The following is a 25,706-nucleotide window of genomic DNA, read 5'->3' on the forward strand; positions in this document are numbered from 1 at the left end:
TCATCAAAATTCGTCAACACAATCGGATTTCTGTTTTGGGCATAATATTGTAGTCCAATGTTTTTTCTATCATCTGCCGAAATTTTGAAGCTAAATGATCAAAGGAAAGGCAAGAAATCAGCATTTGGATTTAGCACCGCAGCTAGACTCCGCCCCTAGCAACGAGGGAGTGATGTTATTGGTCAGTGTGTGGCATCCTGATTACTAATTGGTTGTGCGTAGACCGCTGATGCTAAGCTTGAATGAACATCACGGAGGTCGCTAGGAGCATACCTTCTATTGTCAAGCGGTGAAAACTGTCTTGCCTCCCCTTGATCATGATAGCGTCGCAAGGAAAACTTTGAAGGCGTTTTTCTCGAAACTCTGATTTCCACAACTTGCCTTGCACTAATAAAATCATCAATATCTCCGCAACCGAGTACTTTTATGACTTGTGCTATGTATGAAATTAAAGTAGAAGAGTAAGGGAATAATGTCATGCCATTTTCAGAAAATTTTCCTACCCCAACTTTCGGATCCTTTTATTGTAGCGGGTCACAAATGCATTTTGCAATTATAGGCCGAGTAGCAAACTATTCAATTCATCCAGTCTCCATAAACCTGTTGCGGATGGACTGATTTTGCTATAACATGCATTTCCCATACTGTAAAAGTGGTTTCTTTCGCGGTGGTTTTACTTTCATGCTTTTCGTGCTTTGAGGTTGAACCACGACTTTAACATCACACGAAAATATTTTGAACACGCCGCTTGTTACAATGCTATTGCGCACATGCACACATGAATATTCCTTGCATTGAGTGTATTGATGGTCAACACACACACAGCGATACTGCGCAATGTACGTACAAGCATGTTATACAGTACTCGAGAGACGGGATTTCAGGTAAGCCTGCCTTTACTTCTAATTTCTATTTAATAGATAAAAGAATAATTGGATTATAGTTAGGGTTTTCATGTGCAAAATAAAACAGTTTTTGCCGACTGTGAATTTACAGATTTTGCCGATCATGAATTTAAACACACACGAAAAAGTCGGCACTGATGGAAACCTCGAAAGTATCTGTACGCGAAAGAAACCACTTTTACAGTAGACACTTGCCCGAGTATACTTGGGACTCATCTTCAACAGGTTAAATACATGGAATCTAGTTGGTACCCATCATTTTTTGCCATGCCAGGCAAGCCTCAGACAAACTTTTAGGTTGGTAGGGCACGACCTGTTTTATGTATTATGAAGACAATATAAACTTTTGATACATTAGCAGCCACGCCACTGCTTATTGAATGTTATCTGAAAAATATCAGATGATAAATTTCCTCTCAAGCTGTGCAACATACCTAGGGGGTAAAAAAAATGAAAGTGTTTTTAAACTTCTACCCCATTCCTTCCAATGCTCAACTTATCTTCCTGTTGCTTCAAGGCTGCAATTTAAACAACAGAGCGTACACTTTCCCACCCAGGTTGGCTTCTGTTTGGAGGCAAATGGTGGAACTTGTAAAACACCTCAAGCTCTTAACCTGTGGAGAATGGACTGATTTTGCTACAACACATGGACATTTTGCTTGACATAGACACCTGCCCAAGTATACTCTGGACTTGTCCTCAACGGGTTAAACTTGCCAATTATCATGCTTGAAACAGACATCATAAAACATCAAGGAGCATGGACTCTAAAAGCAGCATACATCATGAATTAGCATGATTATTTCAATTTCAAAGTCATTGCCACACATGTCCATAGATTTGAAATCATTTATTTGGGTCTGACAGCAATTTTTTGTGAATGCTTTTTATGCATGCTTGCTGTAATGGTGTCCTTTTCACATTTTATGTATTACAGTAAATTATACTTTTGTGAGAAAAAAGAAGAGATAGATACAGGGTCAAACAACATGTGGGCAAACAATGTCCCTCACAGTAATCATGTTGCTGTGTGTAGTGCTACACACCTTACATAGGAAGACATGACAGCATGATGAAGTTGATGATTCTGCACTGGTATACAAAGAGAACTGCAAGGGAATTTGAGGGAATCGCATCAAATCGACATTTTGTACAACAGAGGAAGTCAAGATTACATGACTGCCACTGCGCCATAAGCTCCTGCCTGCACCATGCAGTGAATGAAAATGTGGTAAATGATGAACAGCTCAGAAGCAGGAGCGTGAAACATTTTGGATCAGAAGATGGTTTGGGGCTTTTCAGGGTCATGCCTCAACAAGGGACCATGCTAAAGCCCCCTAGCCCCCCCCCCCCCCCCCCCCAATGCTGGTCATACAACCCAACTTGGCTTGACTTTGTAAGCTACCACACACAGAACCAATGGTTTTAAGTGTCCCCACTAGGCTATGGGAATGCCTCGTCCACATGTACAGCTTCTACTGCAAGTGGACTTGAACCAGGAACCTCACGATTGAGACTGTGATTTCAACCACTGAGCCAGGAAAAAATGACATCCACTGTGCCTGTGCCGTACATAGTGAATGGTACATGATAAAATACCACAAGCCACAGACTCGTCCATCCCGATCACGGTTGTTCAGTTCGTGGTCGTTTAGTTCCTTTGGGCTTCGACCACCTTGCTGCACGCTTCTTACTCATGGGAGCTTCCTTCGTCCTGGTGGGGGCCTCCTTTGTACTGGTGGGGGTCTCCTTCGTTCTGGTGGGGGCCTCCTTTGTACTGTTGGGGGCCTCCTTCGTTCTGGTGGGGGCCTCCTTTGTACTGGTGGGGGCCTCCTTCGTTCTGGTGGGGGCCTCCTTTGTACTGGTGGGGGCCTCCTTCGTCCTGGTGGGGGCCTCCTTCGTTCTAGTGGGGGCCTCCTTCGTCCTGGTGGGGGCCTCCTTCTTCCTTGGGGTGGTGGTGATGGATTCTGGATACTTGCCAAAGGTGCGTAATGCCCCGGCAAGCTTAGCATCATTGGCAATGTTGTGATCATATTGGTTGAGCATTGCCAGAATGGCAGGCCGGAAGATGTCTGGTTTGGCAACAAGTTTTGCACGGAGGTCGGAAAACATGTTTTCTAAACGCTGTTTAATTTCTGCATCTGCATTGGTATGACATGAATGGAAAAACAAGAACGACATGAACAATACCCCTGAGGCAAAGATGAGAAGATGGCAAGCTATCGGAAAAGAGAGAGAAAAAAATAGAATAGGAAACAAGGTATATAAACAAGCTGTCAGATATGTGTCAGCAAAAACTCTACTGCAGATTAAGATTGGTGATTATGATAATAAGCCGCCGTAAAAGACAAACAGTAGTATGGTGTTCTACAAATACCGAGCTGTCTTTAAAAATACGACCCCAATACAACTGCACTCCAAATTGTGACATTACAGAAAGACAAATCCAAATTACACAGAAAAAGAAACCTGACTTTCATTGCCACAATTTTGATATTGCAGTCAGTTTCCCTTCTGCCTAGAGTTTGTTAAATGAACCATTGATTTTATGAACCACATAATCACATCAAAATCAAGTGCAAATAATCACTGAAAAATGTATATATTCTAAAAAACGACAAAAACAAAACAAAAACAAAAACACCTATAATCAAGCCCACACTACAGTGGACTCCTGTTACAACGAAATCCTTGGAATTGGCAGTTTTCTTTTGTTACATCAAAATTTCGTTATAACCGAACAAATAAACAATAAAAATAAATAGAGTGGATAATCTTGCGGCCTTAATTTTTACTTCATTGTAACTGGAATTTTGTTATAACCATGTTCGTTATATAATTCAGCCAACAGATAGTAATGGGTAAGCAAAATATAGAAAACAAACCTGTGATTTGCTTGGCACACTCTTTGGATAGAATGCGGACCGTGGCCTGCAGATCGTCTGTCTTATTTGCCTTCCCTGTTGCCTGCGGAGCCTGTTGATTGGTTGCAGACCCGGCTGAAGGATCAGCTGAAGTGCCACTGGGCTGCAGTCCCGCAAACCAGCTCTTGGAAGGGACATCGCATCCTTAGATTGAGGTGGAGCAAGAGCAGCAACAATGAATCAAATCACAGATAGCAACAGCTTAGTTCACGGAAGCAAAGGAATATTAAGCAAAGGGGTGAAGGATGAGGTGTGAATTTTCTTCAATTTGTCTCCTTCTACAAATGAAATTTGTAAGATTGCAAATGCTAATCTATCACTCAACAAACATGTCGGAGAAAGCAACCACGGGACTCAAACTTGTCATCTACTTCTTTACGGGCAGTGACACTACCACCAGGCTATCCCTGGTAGCTGGCAGTGACACAATGAACTTGGAACACATACCCAAGCTCCGAAATTCCAACATCATTATGCTAAGCAGATCTGCTTAATATTTTCTTGGCTTCTTCAATGCCTTGTCTGCCTTGGACTACTTAATAAAAAAACATAACATGTTTGTTAAATTGTACATCAGCAGTTAAGATCTTACAAATTTCATTTGTAGAGGGAGACAAATTGAAGAAAATTCACACTCAGTTTACTTGACCTCTTGCAAAGTCTGTCTGTCTGTCTGTCTGTCTGTCTGTCTGAGTCTATCTCTCTCTCACTGTGCATGAAACTTACCATACTAAATCTCACAAAGTGCGTCACTAACACCAATAACATCAGTACAACAATAAACACATACACATTTCTCTGCAACATTAACTCTCTGTGTGCCACGGTGTAAACCCCCTGTGTGCCACATTATTCTGAGGCATCAACGTAGTCATGCTTTGAGGAAATATTCTGCTTTTCAAATCTAAGTAAGTTCAATAGATTTTCGTTACCCTGGACACGTGACCCCGAGCAAAGTTGTAAAGAAAATTCCAAGCTTTGCTTTGATGTAAATTATATGACAAATCTATGGTAGTTTTTCGTTTAAATGACCAGTACCTACATTATTGAAGAAGCATGACTTTTGTACAAAGCTAGAAATGTCGCTAAGGCGACTGGTATGCCTCCGCCATAATGCATGATTCTCCTAATAGATCTATAGTACATGTGGACAATGTGTGATTACATTTTCACAAAATTGGCAAAATATTAGAATGACAAGTTTGTCACAAATGTGTTGAATGTTCACCTTCCTTGACCTAGGTTTAATTGGATGAATAGGAGAGCATGTATTTGGGGATTTAAGGACTTTAACTTGACTTTGCCCATTCATAAGTTTATGCATTGAGTACGGGTAATTTTCAAGGTATGGAGAAAAAGTGCAATTTCTGTATTGAAAAGTACATTGTTACCATTTTCATCTGGCCTTTGACCCTAAAATTCATACATAAAATAATCACTGTCAGGCAGAACAGGCATAAATATGTAGAACGTTTCAAGATACACACTTGAGCCACTTCTGAGATATGGAGAAAAAGTTAGTTCAGCACTTTCCCTTGATCTTTGACCTTTTGACCTTTGAGGCAAAAAAAAGAAGTTTCCAGAGAATCTCTATTAGGTTATACATGCATATACCAAGTGTAAAAAAAAAAAAATTATCCTGCTGGCATTGCATAAATATGAGGGAAATAGTAAAATGTTAAAGTGTTGCCCTTGACCTTTGACCCCTGACCTTTGACCCCATGAACCCTAAATTCTCTAGATAATCACTGCCAGTCAGTACATATACTACGTTCCATGAAGATACCTTGAACAATTTCCGAGTTACGGAGAAAAAAGTGAAGTTTTAATATTGTTACTTGACCTTTTGACCTTTGACCTTTGACCTCATGACCCCAAACTTTCACCAGAGAATCTTAATTGGGTAATACATGTATACACTAAGTTTTAAGAAAATATCTTCAGGCATTGCATAGATGGGGTGGAAATAGTGAAATCTTATGTATTTGACCTTGACCTTTTGACCTTTGACCTTAAGCATGTGCACCCAAAAGTTGATAGGCACAACTTCTCCTCCTAATACACATACATGCCAAGTTTCATTAGGATACCTCAAAACGTTTTGTAGTTATGCTGTCCACAAAATTCATTACGGACGGAAGGACGGAAGGACGGACGGACGGACGAACGGACGGACAACCCGAAAACATAATGCCTCCGGCCCAACTTCGTGGCGGAGGCATAAAAACAGTGCCTGAAACTTTACTTGCAAATCCAGTAGGGAACACCACTTGATAGCCAATCACCACACAAAATGCAAGCTACATGTGACATGAATGGAATTGCGAGAGACGCTTTCATTGTCCTGTGACATTTGGCTATTAATCAATTGGTTTGGGCGGCTTTGTGTGTTTGAGCAGAATATGCGAAATTGGCACGCCGTCGACCGAGTCAGATGTGTGAACATGGCACATAAAGAGTTAGAGAGCATTCAGTGAAGTTTGCACATACCTCTCGCAATCTTGTACAGGAGTGCTCTCGTGTCCTGGTCAGTGACAGGAGCACACACATTGAGAGATGGAACATCAAAGAACTTTGCTACAGCCGCTTGATGTTTACAATGGCTGCCTGTTTTCCCTGCTGGACAGGTACAGTGGCCCACAGTAGTGTTGACCATGTACTCCCGGTCATCCTTGGTTCCACTAGTCACAGCATAGTCAGTGACCGTTACCTGCCAAAGAAGGAAAAAATGGTATCGCAAGGGATTGCAAGGGAAATGAGATGATTGGAAGCAGTGTGTGGAGTTGCCATCAGCATCAGCAGATTCTCTCTCATTGATCAAATGTGGTGGCTATGATGATATGTTTCTGACATCACAGGGACTTCTTATCAGCATTCAAAATTGCCAAGATGAAAACAGTGTGAAATCAGACATACAGGACAATGAAAGCTTTGTCATTACAATCTGAAAAAAAGACAGAAATTTGTAAAATATAAAAGTTTCTCAAGTTTTCATACAATAGTGATTATAATATCGGTAACATACAATTTAGATGTCATTGCCAGCCAAATGTCCATCAATAATTTGGCAGCTATAACAACTGCACAAATCACCTTTGATGCATCAATACTGATCATTGATAATCTTACGCACAGATTATGGTTCGCATCCTTCTATTGCCATACATTATACACAAATGGAATTTTTTGAAGATATGTGTGTTTGCATTGTAGAGAGACTGATGATGCATGGATTTTATTCTTCAGTTGTCCTACAGATTTGCCTACCAATTACTGAAATGTTTTCATACGTGTGAACAATGATTCAAAATGTTCATTGTTGTTGAGTATGAATACCTATCAGCATTTCACATGATGTTTCCATTTCTGCATTTTGAGATTACATTAGTTACGTTCAGACGGCGTTCCCTAACCTCCAGGATAGGCTTGTGGTCAGGCACAGTGTAGACACACTCTATCAATGAGCTGCGGGGGTAACTAACTAGTAGTTAGGCAGAATCGTGTGGACAGAACTCTTGTAGATAAGCATATTACAGGGGGCAGTGAGCCTTTCCTGGAGGATAAGCTTCGTCGAATGAATGCGCATTGTAGCTAGGGGCCCGGGCCAGAGCCTATCCTTGAGATTAGGGATCACTGTCTGAATGGAACTATTGCTACTACGATTGATATAATGAATATCGCACCAAGGTGAAACCACGGTATTTTCTGCTGTCTAATCTATCTCATTCTTTCATGTCAAGAATACAAAAGCCCCCTTTGGTCAAGAACTCTTACTGAGAAGAGGTTGGGTAGCATAAGCTTACCTGTCTGATATTGTCCTTAGAGAAGCTCTTGCCCTTCAGCTTGTAGCGTGGGGTGATGACATCGTTGTCCGGACGACCGTTTGCTGCGTCCAGGATTCTCTGCTGGTAGCGATCCGGGAAACTAGACGCCAGGAAGCGCACCAGCTGGGTGAAGCTGAAACCTTTGGTTTTGTCCACAATTTCGTCTTTAAGCACCCTCATGGCTGCCTTGCAGAAACTGTTGGGGAGATTGGCCTTCAGGTAATCAGACTGTGCCAACATCCACTCTTGTCTCCTCTGGTAGTGGATAGCAATGAAATCTTTGAAAGACCTATCAGGGAAGAGAAGTGAAGAATGTTCCATCAATTACTCTCACTCATTTACTGAAAGGATGACAGACATACAGTCAACCTTGCATAAGTCAACCTTACATAGGTCAAACAATGGTCTTAGTCGAAGGAAGGTCTTTTCAAGTCCTCTTCTCTTTATATTGTATCAATTTTAATCCCTCATAAGTCAAATTTTCTCTAAGTCAAAGCTATTTCTGCAGTCCAAGTAGATCTGAGTTAGGTTATGTTGACTGTATGTGCAAAATCTTCTTGTGATCAGCATCATTAATTTAAAGGAAGAACACCTAGGATGGAACTTCCTAAACAGAATTGTAACTAATGAGATATCTATTTCTCTTTGCCTGAAGCAAAGGTCTTAATTTGACCAAATCAAAATGCCCACTGACTGTGCAACAATATACGAATAGTGAATTGTCACGAGAGCGATGGTACAAGATTTCAGTTTGTGAAAGATAGAGGCACTCTATTCAACAAGGCAAAGCCGAGTTGAATACTGTTCATTTTTCACCGAATGTGAAATCTTGTTCCATTTCATGGGTAAAGACCATACACTATTTGTTTTATACAACAACTTGGATGTCAACAGATGTAGTTCACACAAATTCTTGAATCTACCACAGAAATGTGCCTTTCTGTGAAAGGCAAATGAATAGCACATGGCGAGTCACAGTCAATGCGTACATATGTGAAACCGATCGGTTGCATTTATTTACATCTGAGTGACAAAATTTGCGCTTGTAATTGTTGAGTGTGCGTGGCAAATGCTTGTTCATTGAGACATTAAAGCCATAAAATGGAACAAAAACTTCGAGTCAACTGTGAGTTTAGCATGGAAGTCAATGAAAATTGGTGACATCACCCATGCGATATCCATTGTTGCTCTATATAGCAAAATTGTACGGCTGACAGCAACAGCATGTGATGGTACTTTTAACTGCATGTCGCACGGACAGGGGTGAGCAATAGCGGGATGTGAGGATAATGAAGACTAATATTACTAAAGTAAAGGGAGAACACACTTAGGAAGACACGGCTCAATATCTCATATAATGGTGACAATGTAACAGTTAAATTAATTTCTTTCCTCTTTTTTTTTTCCCCAGTTCATAAAGAGAGGGAGAGGAGAAGCACATTTTACACTTGACGATAAAGAAAAAAACATGGTGATTACCAATTAATCATTCTATCAATTGAACTTCTATTTTGTATCATTTTCATAAGACCTTGATTCATCCATGGCATCACTGTGCTATAGGTGCAAATAGCATGTTTTGAGATATTATGAATGGTAATTATGACAGTGGAAATTATGATGATGTATGAATGCACATATGTGTTCACAACTACATGTATATGCACTATTGTATATCATGTGTAAGTTTGTATGGTTGTATTTGAGCAATATGTATTATTTGTTGTGTACATGATACCAACGTAAAAACACAAACTTCTGTCTTCTTGAGTGAACAAACAAATGATACTAATACCATCATCATCATATCAACAGTCCCAAGACACTATCAAACATTAATCCACACATACACGCTACACCATACATGTCTCAAGGGAACAAGAATGATACAGTTAGGCGGATTAACCCATTGAGGACCGACTGATTTTGCTTTATAGTTGGTACTCGTCTTCAAGGTGTTAAAAAACTTACTTATTGAGAGTCTGATCACCAAGACTGTCGGCACACAGTTGATTAATGTCATCCATACTGGTTGAGAACACCATCCTCTTCATGTGGTTGAAATGGTTGAGCCTCTCCTCCTTGGACACCCCATGTTTCGGGTCCCACAGCCAGCGCCAGGTGGCCTGGAGGATGGAGAAAACAGAGAGGACCAGCTGGGAGCGAGGGAAGGCTTCCTTCAAGGACTGCCGCTCGTCAGGGCAGTCATTCACCATGATCATCTTCGGTCCTGCCACTCCCCTGCCACGAAAGCAGCTCTCGGGAAGCATGGACTTGTAGAGCTCTAGCGCCCCCGCGATGATGGCCTGAGATTTGGCAGTGGTCACGATGACGCCGATGGGTAGACACCCAACACTGCTGTGCGTCAGGAGGAGGAAGATGCTGTGGTTATGTCTGTCTGCGCTGTTCATAGCATCCAGGAAGCACAGCTTGCTACTGTCCGGCAGGAACATATGCACACGCTGCATCAGCAGGGTGCAGATGGCAACGATCACTACCCCATTTTCGGTAATGCCCACTTTAATGGCAGGACTGCTACCACTGGGACTCTCACTGTTGTGCTGCTCGGCTATGTCGGTCAAAGAGAGAAGTACATCCTCCTCCTTCTTCTCACAAGTCTGCCTGTATAACCTAATCAACAAAATGAATACTTGCTCAAATCCTACAAGAAAGATATCAAATGATGCACCACAGGAATACAATTTTCTCAGTTAACTAAAATGGTAAGCCCTGCACAATATTTTGACCACTCCAGCTTGCCCCTACTCTCTTTTTCATGTATATCGTGAAGAACATGATCAAATTTCAAATCTCTGGAAGTTCACTGTAATTGACTATTTTGTTAATTGTCTTGGTTTTGTCAGTTAGTGAAAACATACTGAAAGCAAGGTTCTCTAAAAACACAATCATGACAGATGTAAGAACATATGTAATAAACTCTTAGCAATTGCATTGGTTAAGGAGCTAAGCACAAAACGAGGTATTAGATTGATAAAGACTGCTCCGGAATTGAAATAACACAGACAAAAGAGAAAATCACTGTACTCTCCTTAACTTGTTTATAAACAACACAAGGCAATCGCCAAATTGTGTCTCGCCCATTCGCGTACAAGGAATTAATATTTTTTATAACTCTCAGAAGTTAATTAACCTGCTTATGACCTTTGACCTTGTGGTGACCTTCAACACCCTAAGGGACATTTACCATCCAAGTTTGGTCACAAACGGACAAAGGGATCAAACGTAATGAGCCATAATCGAAACGCGCCATAAAAACTTAACATTGGGCCCTAAAAATTTGTTGACCCCTTTCTGTGACCTTTGGCCATTTGATGACCTTTAACTCCCCAAGGGACATCTACCATCCAAGTTTGGTCACAAACGGACATAGGGATCAAAAGTTATGAGCCACAATCAAAATGCGCCCTAAAAACATAACATTGGGCCCTAAAAGTTTGTTGACCCCTGTCTGTGACCTTTGACCTTGTGACGACCTTCACCTCCCCAAGGGACATCTTCCATCCAAGTTTGGTCACAAACGGACAAAGGGATCAAAAGTTATAAGCCATAAACGAAATGCGCCCTAAAAACTTAACATTGGGCCCTAAAAGTTCGTTGACCCCTGTCTGTAACTTTTGACCTTGTGGTTACCTTCAACTTCCCAAGAGACATCTACCATCACCCAAGTTTGATTGCCATTGTAGCAACATGTGCTGAGTTACGTGTGATAAGAGAGTCTTACAAGTAAACTTTAACGTATGACCTCAAATGACCTTTGACCTTATCATGTGACCTCTTACGGCACCATAACATGAAGGTACCCCCAGTGCATCCATCACCCAAGTTTGATTGCCATTGTAGCAACATGTGTCGAGTTACGTGTGATAAGAGAGTCTTGCAAGTAAACTTTAACGTATGACCTCAAATGACCTTTGATCTTATCCTGTGACCTCCAACAGCACCATAACATGAAGGTACCCCCAGTGCATCTATGACCCAAGTTAGGTTGTAATCCAAGCAACTTATATGTGAAGTTATTTGTCAAAAGAGAGTCTTGCAGGTAAACTTTAACATAGTATTAGAAAAGAGAGTCTTGCACATACTCTTTAATATATGACCTCAAATGACCTTTGACATCATCACATGACCTCTGACAACACCATAACATGAAGATACCCCTAGTGCTTCTATCACCCAAGTGTGGCTGCCATTGCTGTAAGAGTGGCCAAGTTATGCATCATAAGAGAGTCTTGCAGGTAAACCTTTAACATTTGTGACGGACGACGGACGGACGACGGACGACGACGACGGATGGACGACGGACGGACGACGGACGGACGCCATTTGGATCCCTTAGTCTCGCCTTCACTTCCGGTGGGCGAGACAAATAAAATGGTACTTCCACACTTACAGTGTAGAGAGAGATATCAACTTCACTCTCAAATATGTGCTTCACGCAATCAGTATCAAGCCTAACTGAACCACACAAGCATTCTTAGACTGGTCATGTTTCTATGATTAAAAAATACCTTAACACACAACCTGCAGAGCTCATGTTAATCAGAATAGCAGAGTGGTATGCTCACATTTTCCAGCAGTCTTAGTCATAGTCCTATGCCTGTTGATCTATGCAGATTGTATGTTGACTCATCCATTGTCTGGTAAGCCCCAAAACATCCTAAGCATCCCAGTTTAATCATTCTCTTGTTTGGAAGTCTTTTACTGAAGTCAAATTCTATTATGCTAAGTCTCCAAGTTAAGCTGGCAAAGGATGATTAGCACTATGTCAGAGGCTGAAAATTCTAAGGACATGCTAAAGGTTATTATTCATCCCCCCCCCCATCAAGAACAGAAAAAAACCCAAAACAATTATTACATGCTAACTAATAATTAACGAACAATTGTTATAAAGACAATAAAGACCATCGTTTTCTCACCTCCAGCAGTACTGCAGGTCAGGGCACACTGCCCTGTCGGCAGTCACCATGCAGTAGTTATCTCCGTGCTCTGCTCTCAGGTCGGTTCTCAAAGCTTCCAGAGCTGCCGAAGGTGTGTATTTCATCTTGAAGAGGGAGATTAGCTTCTCCTGTGTCTCACGCGACACATCCCTATGCCTCAGGGCGTCTGCACACATGATGTTGTGGTTGTGTCTGAATGACAAGACAACTGTCGTGGGATACTCCGGCATGTGAGTGTCAGCCTTGTTTCTACCAATCACAGACAAGTTCAGAAAGTTGACATCAGAAAATGATCAAGAGAAAACTCACCTAAATACCATTACGATTGAATCATTATAACTGTAATTCATTAATGATTTCCACTAAGCAATTAGCATTTACTCATAATCATCAACATTGTGGCAACACTACATGTGAAGTATGTCATCCATGAAGTACTGTTCTAATTAAGTGGATTGATAATCAACCACAAGTTGTGGGTTGCACTTACAGGTATGTGACACAATAATGTGACCCGCTACAACAAAAGGATCCTAAAGTCACTGACGGGTGAGCCGAGAGAATTGAGTTTGAAGTCAGATCATCAAAATCGGTCAAAATGTTCTGTTTTTGACATAATTTTGTAGTATAATGTATCTTCTGTCATATGTCGAAATCTCGAAGCTAAATGATCAAAGGAAAGGCAAGAAAATAGCATTTATCTAGGCCATGATTTTCCGACTTTCAATGACGCAGAAACATGTCCAAAGATTTGGATTTAGCGCCGCAGCTAGACTCCGCCCCTAGCAACGAGGGGGTGATCTCATTGGTCAGTGCATGGCATCCTTGTTACTGATTAGTCGTGCGTAGACCGCTGGGGCTAAGCTTGAATGAACATCGTGGAGGTTGCTGGGAGCGTACCTTCTACTGTCAAACTGTGAAAACTCTCTTGCTTCCCTTGATCATGACAGCGTCGTAAGTAAAACTTTGAAGGTGGTTTTCTCGAAACGCTGATTTCCTAAACCACTCGACATGCGCTAATGAATTCATTGATACTTTTAGGAGTCATGTTATATATGACATTAAACTGGAAGAGTACCGGTACGGGAATTATGTCATGTCATTTTCAGAAAATGGTCCTCCTCCGACTTTCGGATCCTTTTGTTGCAGTGGGTCACATATGTTTATTGATCTGTAACCTGCATCAGAATACACGGAATGAAGTGATGGTGAATTATCAAGCCTCAAGTCTTCAAACCAACTTTTCGTACCTCCTGTGCCTGCCCCGTTCAGTGAGAACATTTTTTACTGTGATGCCCATCTTTGCCTGGCAGTCAGTGTTCTTCGATGGTGTTACTCTCTTCCGATTGGTGTCCTTCAATGGCCTGGTGTTGTGGTGACAGCGATATCTCTTCTGTAGACAGAAACAAACATGAAGAAACATTACACAGAGGCCAAAACGAGGAAAAAACTTAGCATAAGTGCACATGACATATAATGTTCATATCCAATATACTGAACACTTTTGTTTTTTTGCATCAGCAGTAACAAAGCATTGTAACAAGACAATTTCAAATGCTACAAACATTGTGTGAACCTAACATTAGTAAAAATTTGAAGAATGTACTTGTCAATCATTATATATCTTTAAAAAGATAGTTAAGAAAGTTCAAAATTTGTGGAAATTACCACACCATGGAGTGTTTCATGTCTACGAAACAAGCGACACTAAACCCCCCGTCCTTCAAGGATCTTGTATTTGATTGCTGGTATCTTGCGATAAAATTATACTCATTTGGAATAGCATTTTTAAATGTATTTTCATCACTTTGATGGAACTGATATTTTGTTTTCTCTAAAACCACACCTGACCACTCACTTATTGCCATGCGGATTGTGACAATATTAACTTGATGCATGCAGACAAAGAACATTCCCTTGCATTATATACGAACATATCAACTCATCTACTGTTCCAGACAAATACTGGTAATTTAGAAAAAAAAAAAGATACTTTGCCCATGGATGTACATGTATTTCAGACCTTGAAATTAATTTTCTTCCCAGCGTACTGGTACGTCTGTAGTACCCTCCAGGTGCAGTAGGAAGATGTCTGGAAATCTGTAATCCATCTCTTGACTTCCTCCTCGTCTATGAGCTTCAGACGTAAAACTGCAAAGAACCCAACTGGGACTGCCTTTTCAGATTTTTCTGTTGCACTGTCCACTTCGTCCATCTCCATTTCACACAAGTGGTGGTCATAGCCAGCTGGCAGAATATTCTGTGTGGGATGTGAATGGAAACATAAACTTAAAAATCTTGCACACCTTTCATAATTCATGGTCTGTACGTAGTTCTAAAAAGAATAAAATTCCTAATTAAGTTCGTTTGTTTGTAATTTTTTACTTATGAGGAAAAGGTAGAGTACCTGGTAAGAGTTCTTTTTGTACCTCATCCCCCCCCCCAAAAAAAAAAAAAAAAAAAATCATACTTGCCTTGAAATATTTCAAATGTTTACTTATATTATAAGGGTAAAAAAATTATTTCAAAATGGGGCTAAATTAAACAAGGGTTATAGGCACCTACAGCTGTGGATCTATGCATGAAGCTATATACCAGTAGTCTGGTTGGGAATCATAATCCTACAAAGAATGATTATGATTAATTGAAATAAACTTAAATCAAGTTTTTTGTTCCCTTCTATCACTCTTAGTACCGGTAATAGCATTCTAATTACACTCGAAACTATAATCACGAAATTTAAATTACACAGCACACTACCTTAGGCTTAGCTTATCAATTATGGTTTGAGAGAAGATTTGTAAGATTTCCTATATTGGGGATTTTGTCTGTAGTGATCAACTTATTTATTACCTCTATCACTTCTGGTTCTAGAGAAGAAGATTTTTAAAGATTCCTTAATTGGTTGGTTGGGGGGTCCCCCTCAAGGGGGGTATGTGCATTGTGCAATTTGAAGATCGAGACTGAGACCCTATCCCTCAACAAGCTCGAGATTAAGACCCTATCCCTCAAAGCCAGGGACGGGATGCTAACTGCCAAATTTGTTGAAAATCCATCATGGGATTTTCAAGAAGATGATGAAAAAAAAAAAATACACACAATGCATGACAGAAGTGTGACTGTCCATAGCTAAAAACCAATCAACAAAAAGTCACAGATTAGGATCCTCTGTAATGACCAAACAAAACATGTAATTTTGGATGACACATGCTGAACCAAATTATGATTTTGTTGTAAATTTGTCTTGCCTTGGAGAGTTAAAATCTTTCATCTACTTTCTGTCAAAATTTGGCTGCTTAGAACAAAACCAAATTTTAGATATTTGCAGATTCCTGGACCATACATACTTTCTCAGACCGGCACTGTTCTCATTAAATGTGCTAAAAGACAGAAATTTTGTTTTCACTGACACTAACATTGATGATACTTCTTGCCCTGTTTAAAGCGTTAGTTCTTAATCACAGCACTCGCACTCCTGACCCTCTGGAATTCTCACTTTTCTTTAAGTTATGGCACTGTAGATGTACCTCCTCAGCTAAAAGTAATATTCATTGTCTTATTTCAATCACTTTTGCATGTGCTACTAGTCTAGTTGATAGGATGGTGACTAATAACAGTTACAAGGTATGAATTAGAGCTCGAGTTTCGCCCTCTTATTAAACCGCACCGGGACCTGAGGCCGGTTAGGAGGCCGGTTACGTCTCTATGAGCTTAGCATGCAGGCAGGCGCCACACAATGCACCACGGGCAGCGCAGGCAGGGTTCTTTGGGTTTGACTACTGTACGAACACACAATACAAGCGCAGGGCACACGTGAAGTGTAAAGCGTGGGCCAGAATATGGTCCTTACCTGCAATGCCGTCGGTATCTCCATTCCAGTGCAGCCAGGGAGGCCATGTCCATAGGAATAATGAGTGTTCACCTGCGTCGTTGACAAAAGGCTGGCAGCTGGCTGAGACATTTTTAAATATTCGCGGCGCTTGCAAAGCAGCTTGTGTGACTGAACTAGATCTAGCAGACGAAACTTGGATGCAAAATATTGCTCTACAGAATGTATGCTATGGAAAAATACGACGACGTGACAGCATTTCCATACATGGCGTCAAACAGAGAGAGCGCAGAGGTTTTTGTTTTTCTTTTTTCATCTTCGCGTGCACAGTTGCGGGTCAATAGGTGGCGCCCTCTATAAATACGGCACGGACGCACCGTCGCGTTAAAAATGCAACGTGACACAAGTCAAAATTTTGCACGAAACTGATTGCAGGAAATTATAGGCCTACTCAAAACTGTTTTCGTGAAAACTTGTTCGGCATTCTGATATTATCATACAACCGGTGCGAAAATAAATTGAGATATTGTGCCACGAAAAGGAGTGGAATAAATCTGTCATGGTACAAATTTGACTGACATGATGTTGTAAAATTATCACACAATATTGAAATTCTTGATTGTGAATTCGAACAAAAGAAAAAAGAGAGTAAGTGAAATCAGTCGTGAATGAATGCTTCTTCAGAAAATAAAATAAAAGTTTCAAAAAATTGTTCGAAAAACACTTTAATGTAGTAAACGACATAATACACATCTTCACTACATAAAAGCATGAATTTAAGATGGGGAGGGGGGAGTCAAATCACCAACACCATGAAATGTCCGAAGATTCCACCTGCTTGTTGTTGCTTTTTCGGTTGTGGGGGTTGGGGTTGGGGCGGACGTTGCCCCTGGACCCCACCAGGAGCTCTAGCTACGTTTATCACAATGCCCAACTTTAAGACATTAATTAAATACATGTATATATACATATTATATATAATTTATATATATATGAGATTAAAAGAGATTAAAACATGAAATGGCATTAAAACGCTTTATCCTGGCGAGGAAATTAAATTCTGTCAATCCCTGAAGAAGAGGAAGGATCCTCGAAAATTCGGATTATTCATTAAATCAAGATTGGCTATTAATGCATTCCCTGCATTCCTCTGTTGTGAATTTATTATTGCTATTTCTAGTACTGCCAATACGCGGAACAACTATATATATATAATTATATATATATATATATATATATATATATATATATATATATAATATATATATATAATCCATTTTCTTTGCTCAAAGTTTTCGCCATTTATTATTTGTTTCTGGTCAGTTTTCCCTCTCTTGTTTCAATTTATATTACAAAAAATAAAAAGCTGCATCGCTTCGGTGATCCCTCGCATTTATTCCAAAGTTGATTCACGTCCTTTGGGTCTATGTCAGGTTAACGTGTGTGTGTGTGGCACACATACACACACTATAGCTTCTGACCACACGAGCAAAGAGAATTAAGGGTTTGGGACGAACACCGATCTAGGGCTTTTAATAGCTCAGTCGGTAGAGAACCGGTCTAGTAATCCGGAGGTCTCGGGTTCGAATCCCGATGAAAACCCATTTTCTTTGCTCAAAGTTTTCGCTATATATATATATATATATATATATATATATATGAGCTGCCCTCCTAGCCCACACACAACACCTCACCTTAGCAGGCCTAACTCCAACCATCACTACAAATGTTTCGGTTCCCCACAACCGGCTGCCAATTGACTGCCGGCATGTAACCGGGCCTAATTGGGAGTGTGCATCTCACACCTCTTGACAAATGGCAGAAAGCCCGACAGCTTGAAGTAAAATCACTTGTGAGGATTCAAAGCAACGTCTACCGCCTCTTTACTCTCGTTATGATAAATTATATTTAATACATATATCATAACGAGAGTTATATATATATATATATATATATATATGTTTGTATGTATATATATATACATATGTATATATATATATGTGACCGGCTGGACACGTCCAGTCAGTGTTGACCTACAGTAGCTCGGACTCCATTACACAAAATCAATCACCTGGTTCTATTTAATAAGGACTGGGAAAAGAAAGAATGCTCAAAGATAATTTTTCCGTTTCTGTTACAAAAAAAAAGGTGTCTTTATTACTTCACTTTGGTGCAGTATTTCAAACTAAGCCAAAACTCAAATAACTCCAAAATTGTAACATTAGACTGAACACAAAGCAAATGAATTTAAAACAACGAAAAGCAACTTATAGCAAATTAAAAACAACTAATAACAAAACAACACTAAAAGCAACAAGAGGCAATGCAACAACAGCTCTTAAAAGCAACGCAACGAATCTAAAGCAAACGGTTAAAAGTGGCTAATAACAGAGCAACATTTAAAAATAACAAAATGCAACGCAACAAGCAACGAATAACAAGAGGCAACGCTGAAATAACTACAAAAAAAAAGGCAACGCAAAAGCAACGAATAACAAAAGTTAAAAGTAAACTTAAACAACGGAAATCAACTTTACAACAACGGAAATCAACGCAACACTGTCCGACGCAGAATACAGCAAGTCCGTGTCCCTTTCCCACAGAAGCTCTGACATTACAGCATGTGCAGTGCGCTGGGGTCCATCCACTTGACAGAAGTCTTGGTGTCTTCTTTGTACAAAGGATGAGGGACTGGACTATGCTACAGCCACAGGAGCAGGTTGATTAAAGTGACGTTGCCTGCTTGGACGCCTTTCTCAAGAATGATCAAAGGAGGTGCCCCTTCTGAATAACTTTAGGACACGCTTTACCCCTCACAGGGAGATTCCACTTATGGGGGGGGGGTGTTTCCCATGATTATGTAAATTACCTCCTGACCTTACACCACCGTGTATGTACCTCTACTATACAACTAGAGTACTGCGATATATCATGCACCTACATGTGTGGATAGAGAATCAAATAGATAAACATACATATAAATACTACATAATATAATGAGCGAGTGTAATCATCACAGGAAAGGGGGGGGGGGGGGTGAGTGCTGATATTACTGTGACCCTCACATTCGCCACCGTTTAAAACCATTGTTGTCCTCAACAATGTAGATATGAAAACAACAACATTTAAATTGAATTTAGTCGAGGTCGTATTTGTTGCACCCTGAGGGAAGAGGTTGGGCCTCCATATCTTTGGGGAGATCGTCGTGTTCTCGATGAGCGCCGCTGACGATTTGAATCGACTTCACTGCGCTTCTTCCCTGGAGGATGACTCGAACTTGGGTCCACACGAGCAATACTGCCATCCTCTTCACTCGATACATCTGTACTGTCTTCATCAGCATCGTCTTCACTTTCACTGCTACCCGGCAAAAATGTGCACGCAGTCAGCATATTCCTGTGAAGAGTCCGCTCTCTGCCTGTACTGTCCTCTCTGACAGTGTAGACATCGTGGTCTGGCAGCCTGCGTATCACAGTGTAAGGAGACTCACCCCATTTGTCAGCCAGCTTTTGACGACCGATCAGTGTCTTATGTGCTACGAGTACCTTATCTCCATGTTCAAAGGGAGCATCCTTGGTCTTCTTGTCATACGTGCCTTTCTGCTTGGCTCGAGCACTTTCGGCATTTTCGTGGGCATTTTGATAAGCCTCTTGGAGGGTGTGGCGAAGCTCGTCGACATAGTTGGAGATGGGTTTGTTGTCATCTTCCGGAGGTGTGCCGATGAGGTCAAGGGGGATACGTGGCTCTCTTCCAAACATCAAAAAGAATGGGGAAAACCCTGTCGATGCATGTTTGGTGCAATTATATGCGTGGGTGAGAGACTCAACGTGCTCCTTCCAGTTCAGCTTCTGCGATGGCTCCAGTGTTCCTAGCATATTAAGGAGTGTACCGTTGAAACGTTCGGTCATTCCATTCCCCTGTGGGTGATACGGCGTTGTCCTGCTCTTTTGTATGTGAAGTAGTTCACATAACTCGCGTACTAGAGCTGCCTCAAAACACCTGCCTTGATCACTATGGATGCGTTCAGGTATGCCATAGTGAACTATGTACCTGCTCCACAAAGTCCTAGCCACTGTTTGAGCAGACTGGTCTCTAGTAGGAAAAGCTTGGGCGTGGCGAGTAAAGTGATCCGTGACCACCAGAACATTCTCTATGCCTCCCCGTGATGTCTCCAAACTAAGGAAATCGATACATACCAGTTCAAGTGGCCTGCTTGACTTAATGGGTTGAAGTGGAGCCTTGGACTTTGCTTCTGTCGTCTTCCGGACAGTGCATCTTCGACACCTCTGGATGTACTGCTGGACGATCGTCTTCATGCCAGGTAAGTAGAATCTGTCTTGCATGAGTGCCAAAGTCTTGTCAAGTCCAAGATGACCCATTTCAACGTGTGCCCTACGGAGAGCCAGCTTCCTCAGACCTTTAGGCAGAACGAGTAGTCTACGATCTCCTCTACTACACCACAGTACGCCATCCTCGCACACGTGCAGTCTATCCCACTGTCGAAGCAGCAAGCGAGCAACGATTGCTTCCTTTCGCAACTGACGTGAGGCTGGTCTCTGTCCGGCTTGAAGGAACTCGACGACTCGGCTGATAATGACGTCCTCTCTCTGCAGCTGTGCAAGCTCTTCCACATCTACGCCTGCTAACAATGTAGATGAGCCATCATCTTGTTGCTCTGCAGGTGTGACATTAACGTTGTGACTGGCTGCCGCCTGATGCAAGGGTGAGTCATCCTTCGTTTGCTCTCTTGTGGTACCCAGGGACATGTCTAGAGTGTGCTGTACTTCTGAGGAGGGGATTCGAGACAAGCTATCCGCGTTCTCGTTGGATTTCCCAGACCTGTATTCAATGTGCAAATCACATTGCGCCAAGTCACTCACCCATCGCTGCCCATGTGCATCGAGTTTCGCCTTCCCCAGAATGTAAGTTAACGGATTGTTGTCCGTTACCGCTGTGACTTTCCTGCCATAGGCATAGTCGCGAAATTTCACTGTTGCTGCCCAGTGGAGGGCCTTGAACTCGAGCTTATGTGCTGGATATCTAACCTCCCCTGGTGAAAGACTTCGACTGGCGTAGGCCACTACCCTCTCCTTACCATCTTGTATTTGAGCAAGCACAGCTCCCAGTCCATCGAGAGAGGCGTCTGTCTGTAGGATGAAGGGGGACTCGAAATCGGGGTAAGCGAGAACGGGGGAAGAAATCATCAGTCTCTTCAAGGACTCGAATGCAGCCTGGCAGTCGCTGGTCCAGACATCTGTAACTGGAGCTCGCTTCCCAGTTCCATTTTTGCCTCCAACCAGGGAGAACAGCGGTCTGGCGATCTTCGCATAGTCCTTGATAAACCTGCGATAGTACCCTGTAAAGCCAAGAAAACTTCGTACCTCCCTCTTGTTCTTGGGTACCGGCCAGTCTCGGACAGACTCAATTTTCTCAGGGTCGGTTGCCATCCCATGCTCAGACACCACGTGACCAAGATACTTCACTTCTTTCCTGAGGATGTGGCACTTACTGGGTTTCAGCTTTAACCCATGCTGTCTTAGGCGTGCGAAGACACGTTCCAGCCTGGTGAGGTGCTCTTGTAGCGTCGAACTGAATACAATGACGTCATCTAGATAGATAAGTACCTCACTCAGGTTCATGTCCCCGAACACCGTGCTCATCAAGCGCTGAAAAGTGGCCGGTGCATTCATCAGGCCGAACGGCATCCTCGTGTACTCAAACAAGCCCATCGGTGTGGTAAACGCCGTCTTCTGCTGGTCCTCTTCGGCCACCTGCACCTGTAAGTAACCCGCCATCAAGTCAAGACTGGTGAAGAACTTGGCCTTGCTGAGAGCATCTAGTGACTCATGGGCTCTTACTTGGCTTGATGATGCCAGCAGACTGGAGCTCGCTCAGGTGGTCCTTTACCTCTTTGAAGTCCGATGGTGCAATTCGTCTGTATGGCATTCGGAATGGTGTCGGGTCTATGAGGGGGATGTCGTGTACGATAGTGTTGGTACAGCCAAAGTCTTCCGGCCCCTGGGAGAAGACATCTGCGTTCTTTCGTAGCAGTCCTTGTAGTGCATCCAATTCAGATGGAGTTAACTCTCCCGTGGGCAAGTCCAGCTCCGGGGGCAGCGAACTAACATCTTGATGCAAAATATTTGCAGCAGTGTGCGGGGGAGTTGATTCCTTGCTTTTGCTACTGGAAGCCTCTGTCGTCCACGATGAGTCTTGCACTAGGCTGCCAACTTCTAGCTTCGCAATTGGCTGATTCTTACGCAGGGTCACTGGTTGCGTCGACCTGTTGGTGATTACCAATTTTAGGTGACCATCTTCGACAGGGGTGAAGGCAGATTCAACACTTATTCCTTCTAACTCGCTGCATTCACCAACCAAAGCCATAAAGTCATAAAGGCCATAAAGCGACTATGGGTGTGCCTCGGAGCTCTTGCAGAGACTTGGACGTATTCGCCGGGGTTGACGAGAAATGGCTTCCTGCTCTTGATTCTTGCGACTCCGACATCTCCCGACCGATCAGCGAGATCCAAACCATCGCAGTTTAGTGCCTGGAACGCATTGAAGCAGGCGGACGACACAGGCTTTACTTTCTCCATGAAGTTACGTCCGTACTTTGAGTGCAGGCGATCCCGAGAAGCACGCAAAGCATTAGTCCCAAGCAGACACGATATGTGGCCTCCCTTTCCGATCGCAGGGACTACCAAAGCTGGGACCGACTTCACCTCTATCCCCATAATTTCAATATCCAGCGAAATAAAACCTCTATGAGGGACTTCCTGCCCGTTCGCGCCCTCTATCCTAATCTCAGTCGGCTTAATGTCCTGCTTGCTGAGGTAGGGATGTAGAGCCACATAATCGGAGGTGATGGTCGTAACTTGTGACCCCGTATCCAAAATCGCCTCGCACTCCTGGCCATGAACGATAATCGTCGTGTGGTTGACTGGGCCCACGAGCTCCTCACCAGTTTCATTTCCTCTTTTCACCTGTGTCTCGTAGTTGGTTCTCTTCCTGCCAGGGCTGCACTGGTTAAATGAACCCACAGATTGCCCCTCATCTGCAGGTTGGGCTAGTTTAAAGGCTGCTGCTGCTGCGGTCCACGGAAGCCCTGCGAGTTCTGTCGATTTGGACATGACCGTGCAAAGTGTCCCGGCTGTCCACATGTGTAGCACGCATCGCTCCGCCGTGGTTGTCTGCCAACTCTTCCTTCCCAACTGCCGCCTTGAGGGGTCCACGGCTGCTGCATCCGGCTCTCAAAATCAGCCAGCCTCCTCCGCTGGTCCTCCATAGCCTTATGGAACAGGTACATCTGCTGTTGCTGAGTAGAGGCCAGTTCCTGCATACTCCTCGTCAGCTGCTCTATTATCTGCGTCTCCCTCGACGCCTCCTTCACATCCTGCCTATACACCTGGGCAGATGCTAGACGCTCCTCAGACTCTATTACATGCAATTCCCGCCGAAGTTCTCGAAATGTCATCTCTCTCGGCCTCATCGGGGCTAGACGAGCCTTGACCTTCTGGTCCCTCAAGCCGAACATGAATTGCGTAGTAAGCATAGCGTCCCGCACAGGCTTTTCAACCATGGCCGCTTGGTCACCCTTATCTCGTGCGACTCTCAACCTTGCCTCCAGTGCGACGGCGTACTCGGATGGAGTTTCGCTGGCCTGCTGAGTTCGGGCGTAGAAGCTTGCCATGGGTGACGTCGTCCAGTCGCGGTCCCCATACTCGTCGAGAAGCTCTCTGAAAGCCAGCGCAGGCGTCATCTCCTCGTCACCACGGAGCTCCAAGTTCAGGATGAGGTCCCGCGCTCTTCCCCCTGTGTGCCTAACAATTTCATTGAACTGCATTTGTGGTGGCATTGAGCCCTTAGATTCTATGAAATACTTCATATCACGCACCAATCCTCTACTTTTACTCCCCCCTTACCTGTGAAGACATTGACACCCTTGACGTGATGAGACACCACGAGCCTCGGCGTAATGAACTGGTCCTGTCTCTGTGTCGGCTCAGGAACGGGGTCAAATCCTGCCATCTGAAGCGGGGTCACAGCTGGCCGTGGGTACTGCCACGTAGCTGAAGTCATCGGCTCCGGCGTCGACGTCGCTCTCGGCATGCTGCGGGGATCGTCCGCTGGAGTTCTCACATCACTCGGTGGAATGGGAGAGGCCATCTTGACGACTAATTAGACAGTGTTGCGTTGCTATTTCTTTAAACCTTATCAATTTATTAATCAATTTAGAGTTTAAGTGTATGCGAGCTTCCTTCTTTTCAGTAATCCCGGGTTTCGGCACCAAAATTATGTGACCGGCTGGACACGTCCAGTCAGTGTTGACCTACAGTAGCTCGGACTCCATTAGACAAAATCAATCACCTGGTTCTATTTAATAAGGACTGGGAAAAGAAGGAATGCTCAAAGATAATTTTTCCGTTTCTGTTACAAAAAAAAAGGTGTCTTTATTACTTCACTTTGGTGCAGTATTTCAAACTAAGCCAAAACTCAAATAACTCCAAAATTGTAACATTAGACTGAACACAAAGCAAATGAATTTAAAACAACGAAAAGCAACTTATAGCAAATTAAAAACAACTAATAACAAAACAACACCAAAAGCAACAAGAGGCAATGCAACAACAGCTCTTAAAAGCAACGCAACGAATCTAAAGCAAACGGTTAAAAGTGGCTAATAACAGAGCAACATTTAAAAATAACAAAATGGAACGCAACAAGCAACGAATAACAAGAGGCAACGCTGAAATAACTACAAAAAAAAAGGCAACGCAAAAGCAACGAATAACAAAAGTTAAAAGCAAGCTTAAACAACGGAAATCAACTTTACAACAACGGAAATCAACGCAACACTGTCCGACGCAGAATACAGCAAGTCCGTGTCCCTTTCCCACAGAAGCTCTGACATTACAGCATGTGCAGTGCGCTGGGGTCCATCCACTTGACAGAAGTCTTGGTGTCTTCTTTGTACAAAGGATGAGGGACTGGACTATGCTACAGCCACAGGAGCAGGTTGATTAAAGTGACGTTGCCTGCTTGGACGCCTTTCTCAAGAATGATCAAAGGAGGTGCCCCTTCTGAATAACTTTAGGACACGCTTTACCCCTCACAGGGAGATTCCACTTATGGGGGGGGGGGTGTTTCCCATGATTATGTAAATTACCTCCTGACCTTACACCACCGTGTATGTACCTCTACTATACAACTAGAGTACTGTGATATATCATGCACCTACATGTGTGGATAGAGAATCAAATAGATAA

At 42.7% G+C, this 25,706-nt stretch overlaps 1 protein-coding gene across 1 annotated transcript; it reads right to left on the minus strand.

Annotated features, from left to right (window-relative positions):
• Positions 1-2,531: 2,531 nt before the first annotated feature.
• Positions 2,532-16,581, minus strand: LOC139711835 (uncharacterized). The gene is made up of 9 exons (XM_071623685.1): positions 16,462-16,581; positions 14,635-14,871; positions 13,862-14,004; positions 12,591-12,860; positions 9,625-10,284; positions 7,633-7,942; positions 6,320-6,539; positions 3,791-3,973; positions 2,532-3,046 (listed from the first exon to the last, which is right to left on the minus strand). Exons 1-9 carry the CDS (start codon positions 16,570-16,572, stop codon positions 2,532-2,534), a joined length of 2,649 nt encoding a protein of 882 aa, XP_071479786.1. The 5' UTR covers positions 16,573-16,581.
• Between the last annotated feature and the right edge of the window lie 9,125 nt (positions 16,582-25,706).

This window comes from Diadema antillarum, unplaced genomic scaffold, assembly GCF_040938485.1.
Source record: "Diadema antillarum isolate AM-2024a unplaced genomic scaffold, OU_Dant_1.0 seq00001710_RagTag, whole genome shotgun sequence".
NCBI lineage: Eukaryota > Metazoa > Echinodermata > Echinoidea > Diadematoida > Diadematidae > Diadema > Diadema antillarum.

What these genes read in the sequence shown, in the direction of transcription:
- LOC139711835 (XM_071623685.1), bottom strand. Translation starts at nt 16,572, where the DNA reads ATGTCTCAGCCAGCTGCCAGCCTTTTGTCAACGACGCAGGTGAACACT. An exon ending in GGTGATCAGACTCTCAATAA is followed by an intron (nt 7,943 to 9,624) that starts GTAAGTTTTTTA and finishes CTTCCCTGATAG; the next exon opens with GTCTTTCAAAGATTTCATTG. An exon ending in CCTGTACAAGATTGCGAGAG is followed by an intron (nt 3,974 to 6,319) that starts GTATGTGCAAAC and finishes CCTCAATCTAAG; the next exon opens with GATGCGATGTCCCTTCCAAG.